The sequence below is a fragment of the Carlito syrichta genome, unplaced genomic scaffold (assembly GCF_000164805.1).
Source record: "Carlito syrichta isolate Samal-C Ts95f unplaced genomic scaffold, Tarsius_syrichta-2.0.1 Scaffold313359, whole genome shotgun sequence".
Taxonomy (NCBI): domain Eukaryota; kingdom Metazoa; phylum Chordata; class Mammalia; order Primates; family Tarsiidae; genus Carlito; species Carlito syrichta.
In genome coordinates, this window is record NW_007257455.1 from 571,150 (window position 1) to 597,334 (window position 26,185).

At 37.9% G+C, this 26,185-nt stretch overlaps 1 protein-coding gene across 2 annotated transcripts in view; it reads right to left on the reverse strand.

Moving 5' to 3' along the window:
* Window positions 1-25,565, reverse strand: part of PRKG2 (protein kinase, cGMP-dependent, type II) — an 88,610-nt gene extending 63,045 nt beyond the window's left edge. For both annotated transcript variants that reach the window (XM_008070342.2, XM_008070341.2), the window contains exons 1-4: window positions 25,091-25,565; window positions 6,182-6,348; window positions 3,190-3,303; window positions 1,100-1,205 (exon numbers count right to left, since the gene is read on the reverse strand). In XM_008070342.2, coding sequence (XP_008068533.1) covers window positions 1,100-1,205; window positions 3,190-3,303; window positions 6,182-6,348; window positions 25,091-25,551 — 848 coding nt within the window. In that variant the 5' untranslated portion in view covers window positions 25,552-25,565. The remainder of the gene's footprint in view (window positions 1-1,099; window positions 1,206-3,189; window positions 3,304-6,181; window positions 6,349-25,090) is intronic.
* Window positions 25,566-26,185: the final 620 nt, after the last annotated feature.

The window sequence follows — 26,185 nt, forward strand, 5'->3', positions numbered from 1 at the left end:
ACTTGAGATCACCTCGATTCAGGCAGACCCCACAATGTGATGGCTAAGGCACTGGCTGGCATCTAGGTGAGGACCTGCTAGTCATCATTGCAACTCTCTGCCAAGAGTCATAACTGTCTGTGGGAGGGCAAATCACTAACATTCCACATGAGAAACCTTAACACTTCCAACCTTCCACTGATTAACAGAGTGTTCATCCAAAGTTTCTTGAGCTTTCATGATAAGCTAGGCACTGTAGAGCCCTAAAGTCATTGACTTTGAGGGCTTCTTATGCTAGCTAAAATCACCATACTTAAGAAGAACTTAAAATTTATTTTTGATAATCACATGATACATTATCATTATGACCACTTATCATAGGTAACATTTCATTATAGTATGTATTACAGCTTTGGAAACTTTCAAAAATGCCACAAAAGATTCAGAAATAGATTAAATAAGGTATGCTCTCAAAAAAATTGTTAATGCAAGACTAGCTTTTGCATTTACATAGACATTTGTTCCCTTATAAATTGACGCATGCAAGTTGGTGAAGTACACAAGAGTACACAAAATGAGGATGTTCCAAGAGTCCCTGTCATCATGACAAGCATAGTAACGTTTTTAGTAAGTTAATTTGCTACAAGTAATAGTCATTGGGAAGACAATGTGGCTATGCAAATAAGGAAGTCCCAGGTAAAGTAAGGATAGTATCATTAATTAATTTTAATATTGTTCTAAGCAAAGCACTATTAGAAAGGTTACCTTTTTGCTAACCACTTTTGAATTTCATATGTCTTTCAAATCCAGCTATGAACCCAATGAATATTTTAGATTTCTTGGGCATTTTTCTATACTAACAACTACAATTTCGTCAATACAAGGGCAAAAATTAGTGGGAGAAATAAATCAGTGCACAAGACTAATGAAAATTAAACACAATTGTTGATATAGAGTAGCATTTACTGCAAGGGATACTTTTGTTCCTTTGGTTTAATTATGTGGAAATAAAATGCTTAAACGGGAGAAGCTATAGTAAAATAATTATTCTGAAAAAACTGACATATTCACAATATGGCTACTCCATCATCTGCACTCTCCCCCAGTGTGTTATTCTTACCTTCTGAGGAAGTTTCTGTACTGCTCATCTCTAGCTTGGGCTGTTCTCCTCATTATGTTCTGGAATACCTCTCGATCTAGTGCCCAAGTTTTAACATTGGTAATAGCTTTTTAAAAAAATCAGGAAAACAATAAAACACTGTTTAGTGCACACTGAAAAAAAACATTTCACAATACAAATCAATGAGTTTGTTCTGTGTACTCACAAAATGATATTCTTGGAAAATACATTATAGAAACATGCAAATGGAAGGAGACAGCAAAATAAATAGTAAGCAATTTTATAAACCATTTTGGCTTTGAAATACACCATGATTTGCAAATGAGTGGCAAAGATTTCCTTTCTAACTGTGTTATCATTAGGATGTTATTCAATTTAGCTTGTAATTCCCAATTATGTACTACATCATCAGGATGAACTCTAGATTCCTACTGTGACACAAGAGAAACCCAGTTCATTTGTAGCTAACCTGGAAAGTGAAGAATTCACAAGCAGACAACGTAAAGTAGAGATTTCTGTGTGCATGTATGTGTGTTTATGTGTCTTTTTATATTGTTTAGACATTGCTGCTAAAGGAAACTAATATAATCTAAGGATCTCGGTTACTTTCTTATGAAATATATACAAATTATTTGTAAGAGATTATAAAAGAAAGTTTTTGAGACAATTTTTTTTTACAGGAAAGTCATTAAAGGCAAGCATAAAATCTAAAAAGAAAGTGGAGCAAAATTAGTGGCTTTAAAAAAATCTAGATGAAATTGGGGTTGTAATACTTTTCTAAAAAAGGAGTAACTAAAGCCTACAAAATAGATAAGAACCCCAAACTGTGAATTACTAAACTTCAGTGTAAATTAGAATCACCTAGATATTCTTGTTAAAATGACAGATTCCCTGAGTCCCATCACCAGGGATTCTGATTCAGGTTGGGGGCAGAGTCCCAGAATCTGCATTTTCATCAAATAGTTCGGCAAGGCTAATACACACACATAACCCAGTAGCAAACACCAAGAAATAGCACATTGACATGATTCAGAAGAAAACCCAAGATTAACACAGGTAAAGTCGATAAAGCATAACTCTTAGGAGGAGCAACTAAATTAACCCCAACAATCACTCATAAAAGTTCTCACTACTCTAATTCACATTCCTTTGATACTTATACATTTTATTGATTTATTTAATCTTTCTGCTTTATAATACAGTCAGAATCTCACGGAGACTAAAAGGTGAATGTTCTGGATGAGCCAAAGACAGATGTCTACATAGTAAAAAGAGAAACGACAATTAAAGCAAATATTGGAATCATTCAGCGTAAAACCATTTGCATACTTTATATACAGATACCTGATGAAAATTTATTTTTAACTTGAATTATTTAGGCAAGTGCTTCAATATATGAGGGGGTACCCCAAAAAACCCTGGAATTTATTTATAAAGAATTGTATATTTATTTTTACACATTTAAACTTCAGTCACTTTCAAAGTTCTCTTCGTTTGATGCAATACACCTATTGAGATACTTTTTCAACTCCTCAAAACAGTTTCTGAATTCGTCAATTTGATTTCTTTTAGTGCTCCTGCCATTTTTTGTTTTGTCTCTTCCACATGGGTGAAATGTTTCCCTTTGAGGACTTTTTTCATCCAGGGAAACAAAAAAAGTCACTTGGGGCAAGATAGGGAGAGTGGGACACAGGGATATTGCGGTTTTTTGGTCAAAAACTGCTGAACACTCAGCACAGCATGGGCAGGTGCCTTGTCATGGTGGAAGAACCAGTCACCTATTTGCAACAACTCAGGACATTTCTTCCACAACACAGCCTCTCACAATAACGGTAGCTGGTACACTGATGCCAACAGGTTCCTAGAACACTTACCTATTGGGAGAGGCCTGGACTACAGTAGGCCCATCCTCCAAAAGATAATTCCAGGTTTTGGGGGGTTTCCCCTCATAAGCATAGCATTTCTATTAACAGAAGCATATGGGGGGAGATGGAAGACAAGAAGACTCTAGCACAGAATGTAGTTGTGACATCACTGGGTCATCTTTAACACCGCTTAATTCCAACAGGGAGCATTGCATCTCTGGTTACCTTTCACAGACGCAGTCCGTGTGCAATTGTATAAAATGGCCAGTTCCCCAAACGTGGTCCACATGGGGATGGACGACAACAGCTTCTCCCCTTGGAACACCTCTAGTCGGCCCTCTGTCAAGTAGAATTTTAAACACACACACATTCACACACACACATAATCAAAATTAGAAAAATGGAACAACCAGAAAGAATGCAAAGCACACAGGTAAGATATTTTATTATTCTCATTGTAATTCAGTGGCTAAGAGTGCAGGCCGAAATCAGAGCTGCCACTTACTCACTGTTAGATGGGTCACCTTCAGAAAGCTCCTCATCAATAATGAAGACAATACTAATAGCTATTATTATTATTATTATTTCACATAGTAGTAAGAATTAAATAAGTTACTAATAGGTAAGGACTCAGAGAAAAGGCTAGGGCATAGTAAATGCTATGCAAGTATCAGCTGTTGTTAATATTACTGTCATTGTTACAACTCTCCTAGAACCAGAGGATGACAAGTGTTTTGTTTAAAATTCACTATACCTAGGAAAAATGTAGTATATGAAACGATTTCTCTTTCACTGGGAGCCCAACAATCACTGTACATCTTAAAACCCGCAAAGACATTCACACTGATGGAAAGACAGCCTGTTATAATTGGTAAGGGCACTGGCCCTGGAGTCAGACTGTCTAGTACTGAGTCCTGGCTCTGCTCATTTTTGGCTGTGCAACCTTGGACAAGTTATTTCATGGTACCTCAGTTATTATCTAGTCTCTTCATTTAAACATAATACATATCGATTACAAATGGAAATCACTAAAATGCTTGCTGCTTACTCTGCCTAGGCAAGGACTGAAGGAAGAGAGAGGCAGAGCTTAAGCAATGCTTTCACATTTCATTTTGCCTTGCAACTTCTTCTGCCTTCGCTTTGGACACACGCGAACAAAACCTTATCTAACTAAAAGCATAATCAAAAAGTATGTAGATTCTTAGAGAAAGAAAAGTGATGGGGTGATGTGTCTTTCCGTTAAGAATTAGTCTTGTCTTTTCCCAATTCACCACTAAGTGGTTCCGAGACACCTCTGCCTACCCATTCATTTAACAAATCTGATCTGAATACCTGTATTGTGCTAGGAACTGTTCCAGATGCCAGAGCAATAAAGAGGACAAAAAAGAAAAGATAGTTATTCTGATAGAACTTACATTCTAGAAAGAAAAAAAATGTGTTTTGGCTCCAAATCCTATGGGTTAGATAAGCAATTTAGTAAATTCTCATTACAGTTATATTTTACTCCATCAAAAACCATATTGTCCAGTTGATATCGAATTATAATGCCTGTCAAGGTTTGTTTGTTTGTTTTTCTAATTGTTTATGGCTCATGGCAATTGAGTAATGCTAAGAATTATATGGAATATCCAAGGTTTAAGCCAAATATGCTTTCACTAATTGCTATTCATGTTATGTTTTACAAAGGGGAGAGTTTTTAATTACCAAATTAATTTGTTCAACCAGTTAATTAAAATGGCAATTCAGTCCTTAGATGACACTGTAATTAATTCAAATATGAAACCATCCAATTTTCATTTCCACGTGTGTTGGAGTCCCGATCTCAATAGCTGTATTGATGCAGACTTCTGTTCCACCTTTTCTCACCCTAAGCCTTTCATCGGAACTACTGGCAAGGAACAAGATGGGCTGACATCAGCTTCCCATCCTGTCTTAGTTGGTTTCATAAATATTTGTTGACTTAATGGCCTATCTTCTCTTGCCATAATGCACTAGTGTTGCTAAAGCATAAGGGAAACGGCCAGAAAAAAGATGCAGGAGGAAAGTGCTGCTCTCAATCACTTGTCCCTAGAAATGGACGGCTGTCTAAATCAAGACGGTAACTCAATACTTAAGCAGAGAAATTACTTGGGCATAACGATAATTTTGAAAGTCCCTACAAAGCTGTGTGTGGGAAACAATACACAGACAGCAACAACAAAAAATTGGTATGTTTAAAGAACCAATGTATATAGAAACACTTATTTGCTATAATTAGAATAACATATGTGTATTAATTTCTTTAGCTAGGCAACATTTGCCTCACACCACAGGCCCAGGATACACAGCACAGAAAAGAAGGACACAGCACATCTCACCCACTTCATCTGGGTAAACCACATCTAATTGTTTTCCCTAAAATTCAAAAAGTTGGAGCAATTCAGAATGCAACAAAGTATTCAATTAATCCTAGTTCAGAAAATTTCTTGCTTCTATATCTAAACAAAAATTTGGAATAGCTATTATAAAATCAATGCATTAGAGAAATACATCTCTTAACTATCTAACCATTATAATCTTTCTATGTGTAAGCATGTTCAAGTGATCACAGATGAAGAAAACCATTTAAGTTATTCTAAAAACACCAGTTTTAATAGTAAAACATTCAATTTGATTTGTCTGTTGATCAAATACATCTAAATCACTTTTTTAAATCATTGATATATAACCAAACTATTTTCCAGAACCACAAAAGTAATTGTTTTATTCCCCTGGTACATTAGCTAAAAATGGCGACATAAGCAACAGTATTTGGAATAAAAAATTTTTGAATAAGTTGTGATTAAAAGTATGGATTTTTAGGTAAGATTGCCTAAGCTTGCGTTTTACCTCCACCACTTATGAGACCTTGGGTAAGTTACTTAACCTTTCTGGGACATAGCTCCCATTAGTAACATGGAGATAGTAGAACTTGCCTTACAGGGTTGGTGAGAGGATAAAATGGGATCTCCTTATTTAGTGCTCAACAGAATGTCTGATGTCTAGAAATCATTTAGTAAATATTAAATATTACCATTGTCATCATTAGATGAACCATGTTGCTATTTCATGATCTCAATCTGTTACACTTTCTACAAATAAAACAACTAGATCTGCATTTTTTAAATGCTTACAAAAGTTATAAAACTATAGGCAAACAATTTGTTATATGAGAACTGGAAAAATCTGTGAAACCCACCTGCCAGCACAAAGATATGGTTCCCCGGCTCGCCTTGCTTAATGATGTAACTCCCTTGCTGGTAATTTCGCCCATACATGCATTCCACCATGTCTTTGATCTGCTGAGGATCCAGTCTCTTCAGAAACTGATTTTTATTAAGGGCATCCGTAATGAGCTTCTTCTCACTGGTGCAATGGAAAAGAGGTGTTAGTTACAAATAATAAAAATCATGTTTTACTGTTTATATTCACTTTATTTTGATTCTCAATTTTGAGTCTACATACTTTTAACTTTTCAGCAAGGAAAGATGTTTTTATTTTTTAGCCCCACCAAACACTCCACCCATATAACTGCCATACGTTACATGAAAAACCTCTGAAAATATTTCTGAATGTTTTTCTGGTAGTCACTATTGCACCCGTTTTATCATCATTCCTAATTGACGTCATCATAAATGAAGTGTCTCTCAAGATCCCAAGAGGCACTGTTAGTCGGCACATGATTGTTTCGATTGAAAACAAATCCGGTGGCTAGAAAGAAGTTGTATTTAAGGGGCCACAATACAGCATTCATTCACTGTTGTGTGCATGCTTGCATAGTGCCCAGGGGACTCGCTATTTTATGTCTTATTTAATCTTACTCACTATACTGTGAGATAATTACTATTCCTCTTTTGCGAAGAAGTAGAATAAGAAGTAAGAAGCAATTTAGTACTTAAATCTGAGTAGGTGAATCTGAAGTCTGCTTCCTTTTTATCCCATTGTCTCTTAAAAGGAGAAAAGCTGTCTCCCTTGGGGCTTGCTAGGTCTGATCAGACATAGTGGATGATGGTGGTAATCTGGGTTTGCCGATTGTACTCTAGGTATAGCCAGTCTAGGCCAAACCTACCTTTCTCATCTCTTAGTCTGCTCAGTCTTCAAATCCAAGTTCTACTTATTGATAATCTTAGAACACGCTGGTTTCTTTTGGAAAAGAAGCATCTCAAAATAGTTAACTAACCTTCATTCCATACGTATCAAATGTTTTAACTATTGTTAGGGCACACACTCCCACCGGGTCTCCAGAATGTTAGGTCAGACCCACTGAGGGTGTGGGGTATATGATGTGCAATCTGATGCTACATGAAAGATGCTAAGAATTGCACAGAAGTTAAATTAGAAAATATAGTCTATTTATAAAGTAAATTAGAAAGAGAGAGAGAGAAAAGAGGAGATTCACCTCCCCAAGGTAGGGGAGAGGGCCAAAGCTTAAGAAAACATGGCCTAGCTATAGCTCAAAGAGCACATGGCCACAACATAGCAGGGCAAGGCAATGACCAAAATGGCACCTCATAGTTGAGTCCTTTTAACCATTTCCCTTCGATGGGGGAAGTCATTAAAGTGATTGGTTGGTGGTCTGCTCCATGTCATCACAAAGGGGCAGTTAAGCATAGGTACTGACGTCAGATGATGGACAGCAGGTAGATGGGTGGGTTAGTTACATGATTGCTGCCGTGGTGGTAGGCTAGATGAAAGATAAAGGGAGGAGTTTTTCCTGCAAGAAACTTTTCTGAGATTTCCAATCCACAAACTCCTTAGCAAAAGGTGATCTATTATCATTTCTATGGTTCTGTCCTTGTCTGGCATCTGATGGAGATTTGCAGAGAGGGTGGGGTAGGCTGCCAGCTTGGCCTGAAGTAGAATGTAATTTTAAAATGTCTGAACATCTCCTAAAACCTGTCTATTGGAAATTTATCTATGTCTAGGCTGTGCTAGATGCAAAGCATGTCAGGGTAAAGTCTAAGCAAAAATTGCAATGCTGAGGCAAAAAGACTACACTAAACTTAAGTTTATTCTAGGTTTCTATAGGTATCTTCTTTCAACTATTATACTTTTTATGTAGCTATCATAAAATAATTGAACTAAAAGAAAAGATGCCTTATACACTAGGCCAGAATCTTTGCACAATACATTTACTCTCACTCATAAACTCAGCATGATTTTCTAAAATAGGTTTTTCCATATTTTTTCATTCAAATTTCTCCCAACATTAGCTTTACTGTTTGAAAAATGGTGATCTTTTTCTATACAAAAAGTTCTCAAATACAAGATAAAACTTCACGGAATGAGATATTTCCCTCATGACCCCAGCCATCATACCATTAGGCTACATAAAGGAAACAAAAACAAGTCCTGTACCCAGAAATTTATTCTTCTCTTGTACACAGAAATTCCTTCTTCTCCAAGGTGACCCTGCTCTGTGATCCTCAGAGCTATGTGAACTCTGGGTACCTTGAGAACTTCCTTACCCTTTTATTTAATCTTTCACCAAATCTTGCCAATTCTCTTCACAAAATATTACTGGTATCCATTTTATTTTCCATTTTCAAGGATGTCACCAAAATCTAAGAACAAACTTTATCTGAACAACTTTAACAGTTTCTTTTTCTGGATTTCAGCTTCTAGCTGATTTCCCACAGTCCATTCTGTACCGTTTTATTGGATTAATTTTGCTTTTTAAAAAAACTGATCAAAAAATTGACTTCATCCTGATGCCATGCTTTCTCTAGTTCAACAATCAATGACTCACTCAATTAATATATATTGAGAACGTATCTTTGCTAGGTAACCTTTTAGTGCAATGGGTAGAACTGCAAACGATACCAAGATGCTCCGGCTTCCACAGACTTTTTTTACTGGCATAATGTTTCAGTCAGTGTTTCCTCAATGCCCACTTGCCCCAATTTCCCAATGTATGTTCTAAGAAGCACCATTTCTTTATACATAAAGGTGTGCTGAGTTTAAGCAACTTTGGAAATTCACAATGTACACTTTAAAGACTCAAAGAAGTCTTGCGGTAAGCAAACCTGTCTAAAACAGTGTTTCTCAAACCTCAATGGCTTATTTATTTTTGTTTAATTTCTGCTAACATTCATGGAAGTAGTGTGAACTCCCTTTTGTCAAAGAAGAAAAATGGTATCCCACAATCTGGTATTCATCATTTTCTACAACATGACTCCATTTTATCCACTGAGTGCTTACTTTCTAAAACCCTTATCACAAATAGGCTGGTAACCTCATTGTCTCCTAGGCCTTCAAGCTTTACCATAAGGCTTAGAACATGTTTTCTCCTCTAACTTAACTTAGTTTTGTCTCCCCTCAACCTTTCCAAACCTTATACATCACCAAGAAATCCCTCATGATCTTAACAATACCAAATAGCTGTAGCTCACAAAATCCTTTCATTAATCTCTGAACACCTAGAGTACTCATATTCACGTCTATTCTGTTTAACAAATGTAATTAAGTACTTACAAAGAATACAAAAATCAAGCATGGCCCATAGTCTCAAAAGGTTTCCAGAACTTTATAACTTAGTTTAGTGTATAAACATATTGCAAAATTCTACAATTAGAAAAGTTTTTGGAATATTATGCAGCCATAAAGAAGGACAAAATTAAGAACTCCACAGCAACTTGGATGAACTTAGAGTCTATAACACTGAGTGATCTATCACAGAAGCAAAGAACTGAGTACCACATGTTCTCACTCATAAGCGGACCCTAAACAATTATCATAACACTATAAGAAAGGAATTGGCAGTAGTGGGAAACTGCCAGGCAGGGGGGACATATTCATCAATAAGGTACCTGATCTTAAACCAGATGAAGTGGGGACCAAAGTGAGGGGCCAAACTTTACTTGTACAAAGACCATTTGTATGCCTAACCCTGAATTGTACCCCAACTTTAAAGTAAAAATAAATACAATTCGAAAAATTTTTTAAAAAGAAAAAAGTTTTCTCTATGAAATTTTCTCCAAAGTAGATTATAAATTTTTGGAGGATTCTCTTGTCCTGAGTTTTCTGTTTAAGGGCAGCACACAGCAGTAATTACAAATATAAATTTTGCAACTTCTCCTACAACTATGATAGACCAGCTATTATTATCACAAGTTTCCTTGCTGGCTCCCACAAAACAACTACAAAAGCTGATTATATAGACAGACAAAAGATGATAGATAGATAGATAGATAGATAGATAGATAGATAGATAGATAGATAGATAGATAGTTCTTGAAATATTGGAGATCTATCAAAATAGCAACAACTTGAAAAGCCATGATCTACAAAAGAGCATGAGTCTGACATTCACCTCTGCTTTTTTCTTCAATGTGTTTGCTGGCTTGCAGACAGACACTGAGCAGAGTATTGCCTGCCTCAAAGGGCAGTAAGGGCACAAGTTGGTGTTCAAGACACACCATGAAGGAATCCTGATAAACACCCAGGGTTTCAGATGGGACATCTGAAGGGCTCCAACCGAGGTGTAAGAGCTAACTAAAACAGGCTAGTAAGAACTATGATTAGTAAGGACGAATCAAAACAGGTTAGCTCTCAAAAACTCTGAAAACCAACTGCTAAATAAAACCCTGTTTGGGTTAAAATTACCTGCCTGGTTTAACTGCAGAAGCAAAGATAAATCTTTTCTGTAAAAAATTCACAAAATTTAGAGGTTTTCTTCACATTTTTTTCATTAGGAATATCTGGCATGACATTAGAAATTACCAGTCATACTAAGAGAAAACACCAAATGACTAAAGACCAAAAGAAAAATGACAATAGAAACAGAACCATACTAGATCAAAACACTGTAGCTGTCAGATACAAACTTTATCATAACTATAAGCAATATGTTTAAGAAAAATAAAGACAAATAGAGAATGTCAGCAGAGAACATGATATAAAAAATTAAATGGAAATTCTGAACTAAAAAAAAACAGTATCTAAAGCTGGAAACATAAAGAAACACAAGGAAAATTGTAGACCCAGGTGACTTTTCCATTAAGTTTTTCAGATGTGTAAGGAAAAAAATAATATTAATCTTATATAATATTTTACAGAAAATAGAAAAGACAGATTTTTCCCAATTGATTCTATAGTGCCAGAATAGCCTCATAACAAAAATCCATATAGCAATATAAAAAAGACTATCCTTAAGAATCATAGGTGCAAAAGTAAAAGGCAAAACAAAGAAACAAGTATATAAAACAAATATTCTAGATCAGAATGAAAACTAATGTAATTAACCACATGAAAACAATAAAGGAGAAAATGTAGCAAATCTAAGTGATGAAAAAAAGTATTTAATAAAATTAAACATCTGTGATAATTTTAAAATTTAAAAAGCTCTTGGCAAATTAAGAATAGAGGAATTCTTTTTAATTTATTTAATTAATCTGATTTAATTGATAAAATCCATCCTATAAAACAAAACAATCTAAAAATCCATCTATAAAACAAAATAAAACATATTACATGGTGAAACACAAAATCTTTTCCTTCAGATATAAGAAATGGGACACTTCAACCCTGAACCAGCAGTCTGAGCAAATTTAATAACATTAGAAAGAAAAGAAACAATAACAAAAAAAGAAGAAATATTACATATACAAACATAGGAAAATAAATTAAACTGCATTTTTTCCAAAAGGAATGATTATGTATATGAAAAAGAAAGTACAGGTTAACTATCAAAATTAGCAGGTGTTTCAACAGTCTCAATGACTACAAAGTCAATACACAAATTTAATTGTAGTTCTATAGTCCAGCATTAATTAAAATAGAAATTTTAAAATGACATTATTTAAATAGTATCAAAAACAACAACTATTGAGGATATATAACAAAGATGTGCAGGACCTCTACAAAGAAAAGTACAAACTGTTATTAAGAGAAATGAAATAAAACCTAAATAAATGGAGGTGACACTATGGTCAAGGATGAGAAGACTAAATTTTTAATGATATAAATTAGATTAAGATTGGGTTTATTGAAATTCCAATCAACATTTGAAAAAAAGAACTATAAAAATTGACAAGCTGATTCTAAGATTCTGATAGTAATAAAAAGGTTCAAGAAGCACCTTGGAGAAAAACAACAATATTGGAGCACTTGAAGTAACGGATATCAAAAATCATAAATCAAAATAATTAAGAGAATACACCAGTGGCACAAGGATGGAAACAAAAGATTAGGGAACAGAACAAAAAATCCAGAAATTGACATATACATGCATACATTCCTGATTTATGACAATATCTGTATCACAGAGCTGTGTGGGAAACGCATATCTCAAAGGAAAATACATACACTGGAAAGTGTTCCCCACTGTTAATTGTCAAGAAAAAGCAACTGAAGTCACAATGAAATACCATGACATACCCAACAGAATGGCCAAAATGAAAAAGACTGACAATGCCAAATAATGCTGAACATGGAGCCGGGCTCGGTGGCTCAGCCTGTAATCCCGCGCCTTTGGGAGGCTGAGGTGAGTGGATTGCCTGAGCCCGCGGGTTCGAGACCCGCCTGGGCAGTGAGACCTCATCTCTACAATAAATCAAAAAATTAGCTGGGCGTGGTAGCGCATGCCTGTAATTCCGGCTACTCGGAAGGCTGAGGAGGAAGGATCGCCGGAGCCCAGCAGGTTGAGGCTGCGGTGGCCGGGAGCGGCCACTGCACTCCAGTCTGGGCGACAGAGTGAGACTCCAACTCAAAAAAAAAAAAAAATGCTGAACATGAGAAATAACTTAATTCATATACATTGCTGGTGGGAGCGTGTATTTGTTCAACGTTTTGGGAAATTATTTGGCAATCTGTATTAAACTTGAACTGAGATATAATGTACCACTCAGTCATTTCACTCCTAGATTAATACCCATCATAAATTACACATATATGCAATGATAGACAAAAATGTTCATGGCAGCACTATTTATAATTGCAAAACACCAGAATTAACCAAATGTCCACCGACAGTAGGACTGATAATTATGTATAGTCATAAAACAAATGTTATATAGCAATGATAATTAAAGGACCATTGTGACACATTGTAACATAAATGAATCTCACTATATGAACAAAAGAAACCAGAGTCTGTAGAGTATATACTCTCCAATTCCATTAAAATAAAGTTCAATAATACACAAAAAGTAATCTCAGATAATAGTAATGCAAACAGCAGCTACCTTTAAGGTGGATGATGGGTAGAATTTGGAAGGGGAGTACAAGAAGCTTCTGAGGAGCTTGTAATGTTCTATTTCCCGATCTGTTTAGTAGTTGCATGGTGTTCACTTTATTATCAGGGTACTTTAATAGAAAACTCTTTTTTTTTTAATGTGTATGGCTTTGGAGTCAGAAAATCCTAGGTTCAAATCCCAACTCCACCACTTCCCAGCTTCATGATCTTGGACAGGTGACTTGGCCTTCCTGAACCTCAGGTTTCTTGTCTGTGAATAATAGTAATCCTACCCACTTCATAAAAATAGTATACACACTCACTCAGACAATGAGCTAGTGCATACTTAAATGGTCATCATTGGCCAAGGTAGTCATCACAGTAAGATTTTCTTGGGGAAAGAATGGGATGATGAAAGTTCTGGAAACCATAGAACAACAAAAAAGCACTGCGAAGACCCCTTGCTCCATTCAAGGTTTCTCCACAGGGCTGGATCTCAAATTCACACCCATCTGAAGCAGCAACAGTAATCTTTTTGTAATCCCTTCACACCCCAATTTACATAGTCAACGTTCTTTGAAGAGATACATTCTCATCCTCTAAGTTGCTTCAGGAATTTTGATTTGTCAGAGTTCAGCTATAGTTATTGCAATAGGTTCTTAGTCTTCCCTCTCTGATCACGCATGTTAGAGGCTGTGTTCTCCTTTTAGTTTTGGGTTGGGTCAAAGCATCTATTCTGCAACCTTCTTTGAATAAGGCTCAGAGCAAAGCTGGGGCCCGTGGTTTCACCTTCCTTCTTTCCTACTTATCAAGTATTCTTGTAAACAGAGGGGCTGCAACAACTTTACTTGTATGACATTTCATGACTTAATTGTACATACAAATAGAATGCATGTGGTACAGCTCATTAGTCAAGGGCACAAGATCTAAGAGAGCTGGAATGCCACGATAGGGATCCAAGTTCTGCCATTTACTCATGGTGGAAGATTGGGCAAGTTATTTAGTCTCTCAACTTTCTCAGCTGTAAAAACCAGATCCACAAATCACAGGATTTCTATAAGAATTAAATTGACTAACAATATAAAGCACCAAGAACACAGCTAGCATATAAAATATTCCAGCCACATCGGGGTGAGCTGTTACCATAATAAATCAGCAAGTTATCAGCAACTAAGTCACTGAGTCAGAACAGCTCTGAAAATTCTATACCCAAGACCCACCTTTATTTATTTAGGGAGACCACTTTGAAATGGTAAAACTTCAGACAATCTGTTTCCTCTGCCTGTCCAGCCTCCCCAGACTCATGGTATCTGAAGCCAGTCAAACAACATGCAGGTACCCAAATAATATTATTTATTCCTGGCCACTCTGTCTCCCTGAGATCTATTCCTGTCTCGAGTCCCAGCTCAAGATGTTCTCTTCTGTCCCGCTGTGTAAAGGATGCTTCCCACTTCTTTTGTATGTCTGTCTTGTATTCATCTTACAAGTCTGAGAGACATTTTTGACTTCCCCAGAGACTCTGGTCTTCAAGGGTGTGACTGTGCTTTCTTCATTGCCTTATCCCTGGACAGCTAGAATTGTATCTGGAACACATTATGAACTCTACAGAATTGAGAAAGTGCAATTCCAATACTCTCTTCTAGTTTTAAAACTATGAGTACATGGACAAGAGTGAAGGTGGAAAATGTCAGTCACCTGGTGAACGTCCAAGGCCCAAACAATAAGCAGTATAAGCATCGTTTTGTTCACGCTCCCACCTCCAGAAACTTTTTTGGACTATAAACCAACAAAAGATACCTCATCAATGCACATGTTTATAATTTGAGAAACTAGCATATGAAAAAAAGGTCATTCCATGGGTAATCAGAAAACGAGTATGGCTTTCTTCCATCAATTGTTTTACCTAATGCCCATATACTTAAGAACAAGTGTCATTTAATCCTGTTTCCTGTTATTTCATGCACAAAACATTTCTCTTTCTTAAGTTTGTGCAGACAATCCTGAGGTCTGCACCCAGGCATCATATTTTTAATATAGGTGACAATAATGTGCACTTAAGATTAAGAATGATGGCTGTAAACGAGGACATGTTCTCAAATTATTGGGAAAGAACATGTAAGGGACTTGAAGCTGCTCCTTCCCTATATGACTCCACACCCCAGGACAAGCCTTTATTGAATTCATTAAACACTCAATCAATTGATATTAAGTCAATAATTATTAATCAATTATTAATACTAAGTCAATAATTATTAGTCAATTATTAATCAATAATTGATGTTTGTCACAAGACTTTGACAAAGCTTCTTCTCTTCTGTAATATAACAAAGGTACAAGCCGGGCTCGGTGGCTCAGCCTGTAATCCTGCGCCTTTGGGAGGCTGAGGTGAGTGGATTGCCTAAGCCCACGGGTTCAAGACCTGCCTGGGCAGCAAGACCTCATCTCTACAATAAATCAAAAAATCAGCTGGGCGTGGTAGCGCACGCCTATAATTCCGGCTACTCGGAAGGCTGAGGTGGAAGGATCGCCGGAGCCCCAGCAGGTCGAGACTGCAGTGGCCAGGAGCGGCCACTGCACTCCAGTGTGGGCAACAGAGTGAGACTCCAACTCAAAAAAACCAAAAAAACCAAAGGTACAGAAATGAGAAAGTCCTTACTCTCCTTTCCTTCCTCCCATCATCCTGTCTGGAACCTGAAACAAGGCCTGACAGTTGGAAACAGGCTGTCAAGTCAGTACCAGTACCTTATTTTTTTTAATTGTCTTAAAATACATATAACATAAAAGGAGTCATTTCAACTATTTTTAAGTTCACAGTTCAGTAGTATAATCCCATTGTTTTCCAACAGTCACCACCACCCATCTATAGAATCTTCCCAAATGGAAACTCTCTCCCTATTTTTTACTAACTCAGTTCCCTACCACCCTCCTGTCCCTGGAAGTCTCCATGCTTCTTTCTGCCTCTGTAGTTGACTGCTCTATGCACCTCATACAAGAACGATCATGTAGTATGTGTCTTTTTGAGTCTGGTTTATTTCACTGAACACAATGCAAACATGTTTCATCCATGTTATAGCATGTGTCCGAACTTCCTTTTAAAGGCTGGATAGGGGCAACCCCTTCCGGGTACCCTCCCACTGTGGGAGCTTCTCTGTCGTCTCAATAAATCCTGCTTTCTCAACAACAACAAAAAAAGGCTGAATAGTGTGTGTGTGTGTGTGTGTGTGTGTGTGTGTGTGTGTGTGTGTGTGTCTGTCTGTCTGTCTGTGTGTGTGTGTCTGTGTGTAGTATCTCATTGTATATGTGTGTATAATATATGTGTGTGTGTGTGTGTGTGTATGCACACACACACACACACACACACATCTCACATTTGTTTATCCATCCTTCTGTTGGTGGACATTGGGTTGTTGTCCCTTTTTTGGCTACTGTGAATGACACTACTGTGAACACAGGTATACAATAATCTATTTTCACATATGGCTTTCCCTATCCAACATGGCCAACACTCTTAACCAGGAATCTCACACCAGACAAACAGAAGGGTCTGGTGAATAGGGACAGAACCTTGACTTGTTTCTGGTCAACAAACTACAAGAATGGTGGGAAGACCATTCCTGTGTAGGTTACTTAAGACTCCATCTTAGCCAGCTATAAAGGTATTCTCCAGCCAGCACTGGAAAGCATGCCATAATGTGAGAAGGACACATAGCAAGTCTGAGCAGCCTCTGGGGCTGAGAGCAGTCCCGGCTGACAGTCAGCAGGAAACTAAGTACCTTAGCCCTACCGTCTCAAGGACCTGGATGAGGCCAATAGTGTAGAATGTTTTCAGGAAAAAAAATAGGTCAGAAAAGAGCAGCCCATCTCACAGTGCATTTAGAAGATACAAGTAAGGGCAGGCAAAGGCTCCTGTCCTGGCACCCAGGATAGAATTTCAAAGTCAGCACTGCTCGGGTCAACTGGAGAAACCTATGTGGAAACAAGCAGATCCACAGACAGTCACAAATATCCTATACACTAAAAACACAGCAAGCAAAATAAATGAGAATGGGTTTCAGAGTTGCTCTGATTAAGTGCAAGCTGTCTTGACATCTTGGGCAGGTGAACCAAGCCTTAGGTATTGCTGGTGATGATTATGGGCTGGTTATTCATGATTGCTAAGCTGCAGATAATATGTTTACCTATATTTTTTATTTTTTTTAATCAGTGAGACAACTATACAGATATCTTAGCACAGTGTGCCTGGCCTATAATAGGTCATCAAAATAAGTACTGGTGGCCATTGACTAGTCTGAAAATGGAAAGATTAGAAAGGAAAAAATAAAAGTATCAGTGAGAAAAATGAAGGAGGAGAAACAGAAGAAATAAAGGAAAGGAAAGCAAAAGTGGGAGAAAAAATTAAACAAGATTCACTGATTCCATAATCAATTAGTATTTGTTGAACTGAATGTGTTGATGTGAAGGAGGAAAGCAAACCTTGAACGCTGCAGCTGCTGGCCAAGGCTATAGTCAAAAAATTGCTATGGTTTTAGCCTAGTACAAAAATAGCATGGTGCATCCTCTCAGGAATGTCGGTAAAGGAGTCAGCCCAGTGCTCACAATGAGCACTTATACTTCGGACGATTCAACACAATCAGCCTTCAAATCCTGCGTGTTTTCTGAGACTTGATTAAACATTATTCCTAACACCTAGCAACTAACCAACTGGACACTTTGAGGATAGAGTGGGAAGTAAGGGCAGATATAAACACAGCAGATGATTTGAAAGGCTGAGAGAGGGCCAGGTGGGCATGGGGAGGGAGCCCTTTGGCTCCCAGAGGGAAGAAAAGTCAGGGAGGCCAGGAAGGGAGGGCCAGGTGCCAGGACTCAGTGAGGCAGCCAAAGCTCATTCGACTTCACCTAGATGTCCGGGCAGCTGCCACTTAGTTCTGGCCAGACTCCTAATCCCTCTATGCTTTTCAACTTACCCATTTTCTGAAGCTTAACAGCAAAAAGCCCCCAGCCTGGGTACACAACCACAAAAGGAGCCATTCACAGTGTAGGCTGTGTAGTCTACGAATGTTGCACACACTGTAGTAGGGAATACTTATTGGCAGACTCAAACTGGAATCCTGGTCCACCAACTATGAACACCATCACCTGGAGCAAGTCATTGAATGACCTGAGTTTTAATTTTTAATTTAAAATGAAAAGATTACACTGGTCTCATTAAGCAAGTCTAAAGCCCCCATGAGGTAATTATGGAAAACAATAGACATCTAATAGTTAACAGATAACTTCATTTTTTTAAAGCCCATCTTTGGGTAACTGTTTCTGATCTGGATATTTGCATAAACATATCTCCAATTATCTATGTAAAATTTAGATGTAGAATCTCTAACATGGCAAATGCAAGTCACTATTTTATATAAGGAAATAACAGAGGAGCTGGGCCCCATAGCAACATTTTCTAGTACTGCAAACTGGTCACAGAGCAGCACCTTCTGGAAGCATAATTTTCAGGTAGAAATAACAAGAGCAGCGCCATTGCCTTGCTAGACTCTGGTGTAGCCATACGCTCTTTGAGCTATGGCTGTCACCATGCTTCCTGGCTTTGGTCCCCCTCCTCCACCTTGGGGAGGTGAATCTTCTCTTTCTCTAATTTACTTTTAAATAAACTTTTCTTTTCATAAAAATAAATAAAAATAAATAAATAGCAAGAGCAGGGAGATTTTCTAATCATTGCATTAAAAAAAATTCTATTTCTGATTCTATATTTAATTTTTTTACAGGACTTTCTAACTAAAGTGTCAAGAGTCTGCCTCTCATTTTTATCATGAAAAATCACATACAAGAATGATCAGAGCAGACTCCAGATAGCAGGTTTTCTGGTTTTGAATCTTGTTTCCTATATTAAAAGTGACACACACTTATGTGGGTTACATAATTCTGCATGCTTCAGTTTTCTCATGTATAACATGGAGGTAATAGCAAGTATCTGTCTTATGAATTTGTTCCTAGAATTAAACAATTCAATATTTTAGAAGCATTCAGAGCAGTGACTGGCACATAAATGGTATATGCAATTTTTCCCATAGAAACATTCCCACTCAATAAAAGAAACAATTTTTCCCATAGAAACATTCCCACTCAATAAAAGAAAAAAAATGTGATGCACATTTGCATGCTTGGTACTGCTTAGGAGAGGAAGCACAAATGATAGCAACCATACTCTTCCTTACTCCTTTTCCACATCTTACTTAAATGCCTGACTCACTGGCATCTTCCCCTTTTACCTATTCTGTTTCTGGGAACAGAGTGACAAATAAAACTAATTATCCCTCCTAAAATTGGAGTCAACATCTGAAGTCAGATGACAAGTCTTTGTTTTTGCTTGCCTTTTCATGGAAGTACAATAGTTTCAAATGATAGTTTACCCATTCTTTGCTAAAGGCAGCCATACCAGCAACTTGCCAGATGTCTCTGATTAATTTCCCTGTGTTCCACCAGACTTCCAGCATGAGCTCCTAATTTTTCTCTGCTAGTGCTGAAATTTGCTAAACAATATCTACAAAAACAGAAAACTTAATTTCAGTCAAAGGCCTAAGCTCTGAGTGCATGGTTGTCTGGGTACTCAAGGCAGCCCAGACAAGAACAGAAATGCTCTGGGAGCTCTTCCCTGCCCTCCTTCACCTCTGATATTCCATCTCAGTCTTGAGAAGCACCATATGTATTCAAGAACCCATATGTGACCCTCTGTGTACACCACAGCTTGGTGCCATCTGATGGAGCAAGCCTATTCTCCAAGCCCTTTTCTCTTGGGCCTGAGCTCTGAGGGTCCAGCACTTGGTAGGCAGTTCAATGGGCAGCCTCCATTCTTCTTCATGTGGAGGAAGTCAAGCAACTCCAGAAAGCACCCCCGCCTACCACCCATCAATGGCATGAGTCACAGGATGGTAAACTGCTGCCCCAGCTGGCCTTTCACCCTTGCGTGGTTCTGAGAACACTTGCATAGGAATGCAGAGGGAAAGAGCTGGTCTCCAAGGCAAGAGTCTTGGATTCTCATCTTAGTTCTACAGCCAGCCATGGCACATACCCCAGCACCTCTGTGTCTTCAGTTCTGCAGTCTCTAAAGTCTTCTAACTCTAAAGACTTCTGATGGTCACTGTATTAAATTTAAATCAGAAATCAGTGTATTTGATATACTGTATTACTCTGACTCATCATGAGATTTACAATAGCTCAATAAAACTGAGGCTCTGTAAAAGAAACAGGCTACATGCCCACCTCACTCATGCCTTCCAAGATCTAAAGTGGTCACCGGGCACAAAATCACTACAAAGGGCTATGATACACTGCAGGATCAGTGCAGCTTAATGGTGACTCCCACATTGTGCCTGCCTCAATCTGACCAGCACATTCTCACTTTATGTGGCTTTGCCCTAAAACTAAACATCAGTCTAATTTGTCTACACAAGGTTTCCAAACTCCAGTAGGTCATAATTCCTATTTCAGGCAAGAGCAGTTACAGTCAAAACCACATAATCTAGAACTACAATATGCAACACAGTAGCCATCAGATGCATTTGACTAAGTTTAAAATTAATTGAAATTAAAAATCTATCAGATTCAAGCTTCTTGGTAAGTAGAAAAAATTAAAAATCCATTTCCTGAGTGGCACACATCAGGCATTCAATAGCCCCATCTGGCTATTGGCTACCATATTGGACAGAATAGATTATAGAACATTTCTGTTCCTTCAGAGAGTTCTACGGAGGGTCCTGAATTACTCTAGAACCTGATTTTAAAAAGTAGATCCTTGGACTTTAGAAGAGATAAACTTCCAGAATTCTCCAATGCCATTAGAGTGTCATTGTAAGTTCCCTCTTATAAAGTGGGGGGAAGGGGCAACTATACAATTCAAGTTACCCCTTAAATCCCTAAAAGGACAGCTGAGAGGTAAAGGATAGCAAAACTGCCATGAGCTGGGGCTGACTAGCAGCTGAAGAGGCTCACTCACCATTCATGACACATCTGAGCACAGGCACCTCGCAAAACCATGGGCTGATGTATCATGAGTTACAAGGGCTTTCATGTATTACTATGACTCAGCCCTCAAGTTCCTAACCTATGACCCCATTAAGTTCTGTTCTCTGGGTTTTTTCAGTGTTTCATACCTCCCTGATATTGTTGATTGCAGGAGAGCTAGGACTATTCCTTCAGTTTCTTGCTCAGTGTTAAACATTCATCAGAGGCACTCTTTTTGACAAAAAGATGGAAAAACCATTCAAGGTTTTTCTGCTCTGGTGTGGAAGGGTAAAGTAAAAGTAAACTTTATCTAAAATGCAGTTGACACGTATATTAGTAGAAACAAATTTAGTCATAAATTCAGCCAGGAATCTTTCTGAAAGTCCAGCAAATAAACTATGACAACCTAAAAGTAAGCAGAGTAGCCCTTCTGATGTATGATCTTAAATTCTACCTGGTGCAGCAGCCAAGCCAATTGACACTGCACATCATATTTTTATCAGCAAAGGCCACTTCCATTTTTTTAATGCTGTAACTTCTAGGAAATTGTTTCTTATAAATTTTTTATAAATTGTATAATATTTTTAAAAGATATAAGAATATCCAACGTTTACTTCTGGTTTTTCTCCAAAGCTGGAAAGATTTAAAAATGGAAAGCGAATTGTAATATTAAGAACTTTTGAAAAACTGGAAAATTAAAAGTCTCTGAATTGATGAAGTTAGCTGTGGTTAGCCAGTTACTTCAGACTTAAGGAGAGCTGTATTTATACTTTCTGCAGGGGAAATTGAGGCACAAAACAATTGATGAAAAAAGAGTGTCTCCATTTCTATTTAATTTTTCAGTTTAGAACCACAAATCTCTGGTGAAAGCAGTGGAAGACAATTTGGTCTTCTTAGGACTTAATCATTAAGAAATCAATTAGCCCATTTTTTTTTCACCCTGATGACAACACAGACTTATATCCATTTGGCTTGCCTTGAGAGTGAGGAGAATCATTAGTAATCCTTATTCAGGGTATATAATATCTTTCCTGTATCCCACTCACTTCAGATAGACAAAAAGAAATGTGATTTGGCACAGAAATTGTGCATGACTACTGATTTTTTTTTTGCCTGGTTATTACAGAGCTAATAGATATATTCAAAGAAATATGCTTATCTTAGACTGTTTCATCACCAGGAAAATGATATTTTGTCTCAAGATGAGCATAAGTCTTTGAACAAAGTGATTGAACATAATCTTGTTTCAAGAGATGAGATCTGTAGGAAAGTCAAAGAAGATGAATTGCTACTAATTCTCTTACATGTTGTCCTACATTTAGAAACACATTGCTACTTGTAAAGTTTCTATGGGTAAGTAATATAGTAATATAATGCACGATAGGTAACATTATTGTATGTTCATATATCTCTCATATATCAAAAGATCACTGGATGATGTTCAATTTTTGAAAAACAAGTATAAGTTTGTGACATACATAATTTCTGAATTCATACTGTTACAGTCTGAGTAATGCTTGGCTACTCCCCTTGATACCAATCAATCAAAGGGGGAGGGAACTGGTAGAAAAACGTATATTTCTGAGGTTGAATCCAGGGAGCAGAACCAGACTTGAGATCTTTCTAAAATGGTTCTGCTCAACCCCCAGGCTTTTATAGTTCACTTTTATAAGTCGGGAGTTGTCAGTACCTATACAACTGACCAGCAGAGCATTGTATAGAACTTGAGTTTCAGCCGCATTTATCAATAGTGACATTTTTCAGTCCAGACTTCCTGGTGTCAGGTATCAGAGGTATCTCAAAGTTTTTATCAGTAGGGCCCAGCAGAAGCAGTAATCAAGTTTGCCATAGAGTAAAGGACCTAAGGCATCACGCATTACACAAAAGTTATACAAATCACAAAATTTATGATTACATTGATACAAATTTATATAAATCACAAAGCTTAAGATTACATTGATACTTTATTATTCAAATTTATAGCCACTCAGAAAAAGGGAGTAAAAGGAGATTTGCAACTTTCAGTTGATTGAGTGTATACTACAGGGAAATCAAGAATTTTCTGAAGCTACTTACCGGGAGTGCATAGGAAATAAGGGAAAATGCACCTTTTACTAGCTCTTAGGAATGTGCAGGAGCGCTTGCTCCCTTGCCATTCCCTTCTCTTGGGGCTGTGATAATATGGACAGACATTAGCAGGTCTCTGTATCAATACCATTAAAAATTAGTAATTATTATTTTTGAAAGGAAATGGATAAGACCTTCTTAGACCAATTAATAACAGAACTTTTGACTTAATAAAACTCTCCTGAAATCTAATACTAATCAGATTTATTTCAGCATCAGAATATATTATGATTAGTAATCTGGCATCACTAGCTTCCTTCACAAATATTTATTGATAAATCACTGAGTGCCAAATACTGTTAACAAATTGATGAAGTAAACCCTCCTTTATAATTTTGTTGTTGAAATTAATCATTTGTTTGTTCCGGTCATATTTTTTATCTTGAATTATATTATTTGTGCCTGTGAATAAATTAAAATTGGTTTAATTTCATAGATCTTTCATTTTTAATAGAGATCCAGGTTCAGCCAAGGCATTATTGAAGCAAAAGATCTAATTTTAATTAATAAATGCCCACTCATTCAAAATTTAATGAAGAAAGGGGACCCTAACTCAATATGCTTCCAATCCATCTTTCTTGGCCAGGAAAATCAAATTTTAGCCCCTCCAAAAAATGTTCATGTAGGTACACACACACACACACACACACACACACACATACACACACACACACACACAGTAGTAAATATTTATATGTTATATTTCTCGTTTTTAAAGTAATTCCAGCATTTACTTGTTCCCTCTGCTTGAAATGCTCCTTCTGCCTAGTTCACATCCCTTTTCCTTCTTCAGGTCTCAGTTAAGTCATGTTCTCAGCCAGGCTTTTGTGACAAGCCTGCTTCTGCTGCCTCCTTACCCTCCCTTACCCCTCATCCCACACTCAACCCACTACACTGCTGGTTTCCATCATGTCATTGACCCCAGTTGATAATGACCCTATTCTGACTTGCTCCTGTGTATATGGTTTCTCTCCTCCACTAGGAAGGCTCTGTGTCTGTCCTTGGATTCACACCTGGCATCTAACTATGGCTGACAGAGAGGGGCGCTCAACAGACACTGTGAAATAAATGGATACATCCAGGATACATCCACCCCCCTTGAGGCTTCAGGATATTCTTTTTTCTTGACACTTGAAGACTTGCTACCGAAAAGTGGCTTTTGCTACACACATTCATAATTCATTGTGATGTGTGTACATTTTTAAGTCCTCACCTCTAGAAAGAGAAGAAGTGTACACTTCCTAATACAACCTCTTTACTCCCCAAGGGCTTTCAAGGTTATGGAAATGACTTTCAGTAAATTTAGCTCCTCAGCTATATATAGTCTAATTTCTGCTTTAAAGGAATCTTCTCCCTGACAAGAGATCTTTTTGAAAAACAAAATCATTTGAGAAAACTCTCTATCTCCAAATCTGAAAGGGTTAAAATATTCATTACTATTAAGTAGGCTTAATAAATACCACTCTTAGGACAGGTCAGGGCTCATGACTGTAATCCCTGCACTTTGAGAGACTGAGGCAGGAGAACTGCTTGAGTCTGGGACTTTGAGATCAGCCTAGGCAACATATCAAGACCCCATCTCTACAAAAAATTAGCCTGAAGTGGTGTTGCACACCTGTAGTCCCAGGAGGCTGAGGTAGAAGGATTGCCTGAGCAAGTTAAGGCTGAGATGAGTTGGGATTGTGCCACTGCACTCCAGCCAGGGCAACAGAGTGAGACCCTGATGCCAAAAAAAAAAAAAAAGCCACTTGTATTTCATAATGTCAAGGTCAACTGAGTTAGAAGGCCATGGAAACTTCTTACCTGGAGTCCTTTCTGACTCTTGCTTTCTCAAAGGAAAATTCAGGAGGCTTGCTGAGGTCATAGGTTCGGGTTGTTGGCTCAGCAGACACCCCAGCCTTTGCCCCCCTCCGACTGTGGAGTGAGACCAGCCCTGAGGCCTTCCGGTGGACCTCGAGAGGCACCCTGTCTGGGGAAGCTGGGGGCAGGCTGCCCCCCTGCACGTGTACTACATCCTGGAGTTTGTTCAGTTGAATGCACTTGCTCTGCAGCTCCTCTGTGAGTTCGGCAATGGCCACCGTCTGCCTGGACAGCTGCTCCCGCAACTCTTTCAGGTGGTACTCTCGCTCCTGTATCTCAGCATCCTTCCTCCTCAACTCTCGCTCCAGCTCCACCACCTTGCTCCGCAAGGCATCTGCAGTGAGGCTCCCGGTGCGACTGTCCGGATGCTTGGAGTGTTTGGGCTTCACTGAACCATTTCCCATCTTGCTGAGGAACCTGAGCAAGGGACAGAGTTAAGGGTCAGCATGTGTCACATTCCAGCAGCCTCACCGTCCCTCATGTTTCAATGTGCTTTGAAAATAGGAACACAGCAATCATTAATGCTTCATAAGCAATGTATCTCCCCTTGTTTGCAGAGGAAAAGCTATCGACTGGGCTGTTTTTATCCCTCCACGAAGAGGAGTTGGCATTTGAGCTCATTCTTCCCTGTCCCATTGAGAGCACAAGTATCACACCTAAGCATTTTGCACAAACGGCCTGGGTTACCTGCTGTTTTCTTTGGAAACTCTCCCTGGACAGCTGTCAAAAGCATCACAACAAAACTGCAATGTGGATGTCAGCATGGCAAAGATGAAACACCAACAAGCAGCTACAGCAGCAAAAGGCGGGGAAATGTCATAACGTTCATGACTCCCTGTGTGGCTATGGTACAAACCCTTCCCCAGATTTAGAAAACAACCATCTGCAACCCTTGAAAGGTAAAAGAGCTGGTGTTGCTGTCTGAGCCCTTTTCTTATGCCGCATTTATCTATTAAGTGTTGTATTTCTGATAATGCCTACTGTTAAAAACTTCTGAGTCGTGATCACTAGTAGGAAACAGAAATACAAAAAATTCTT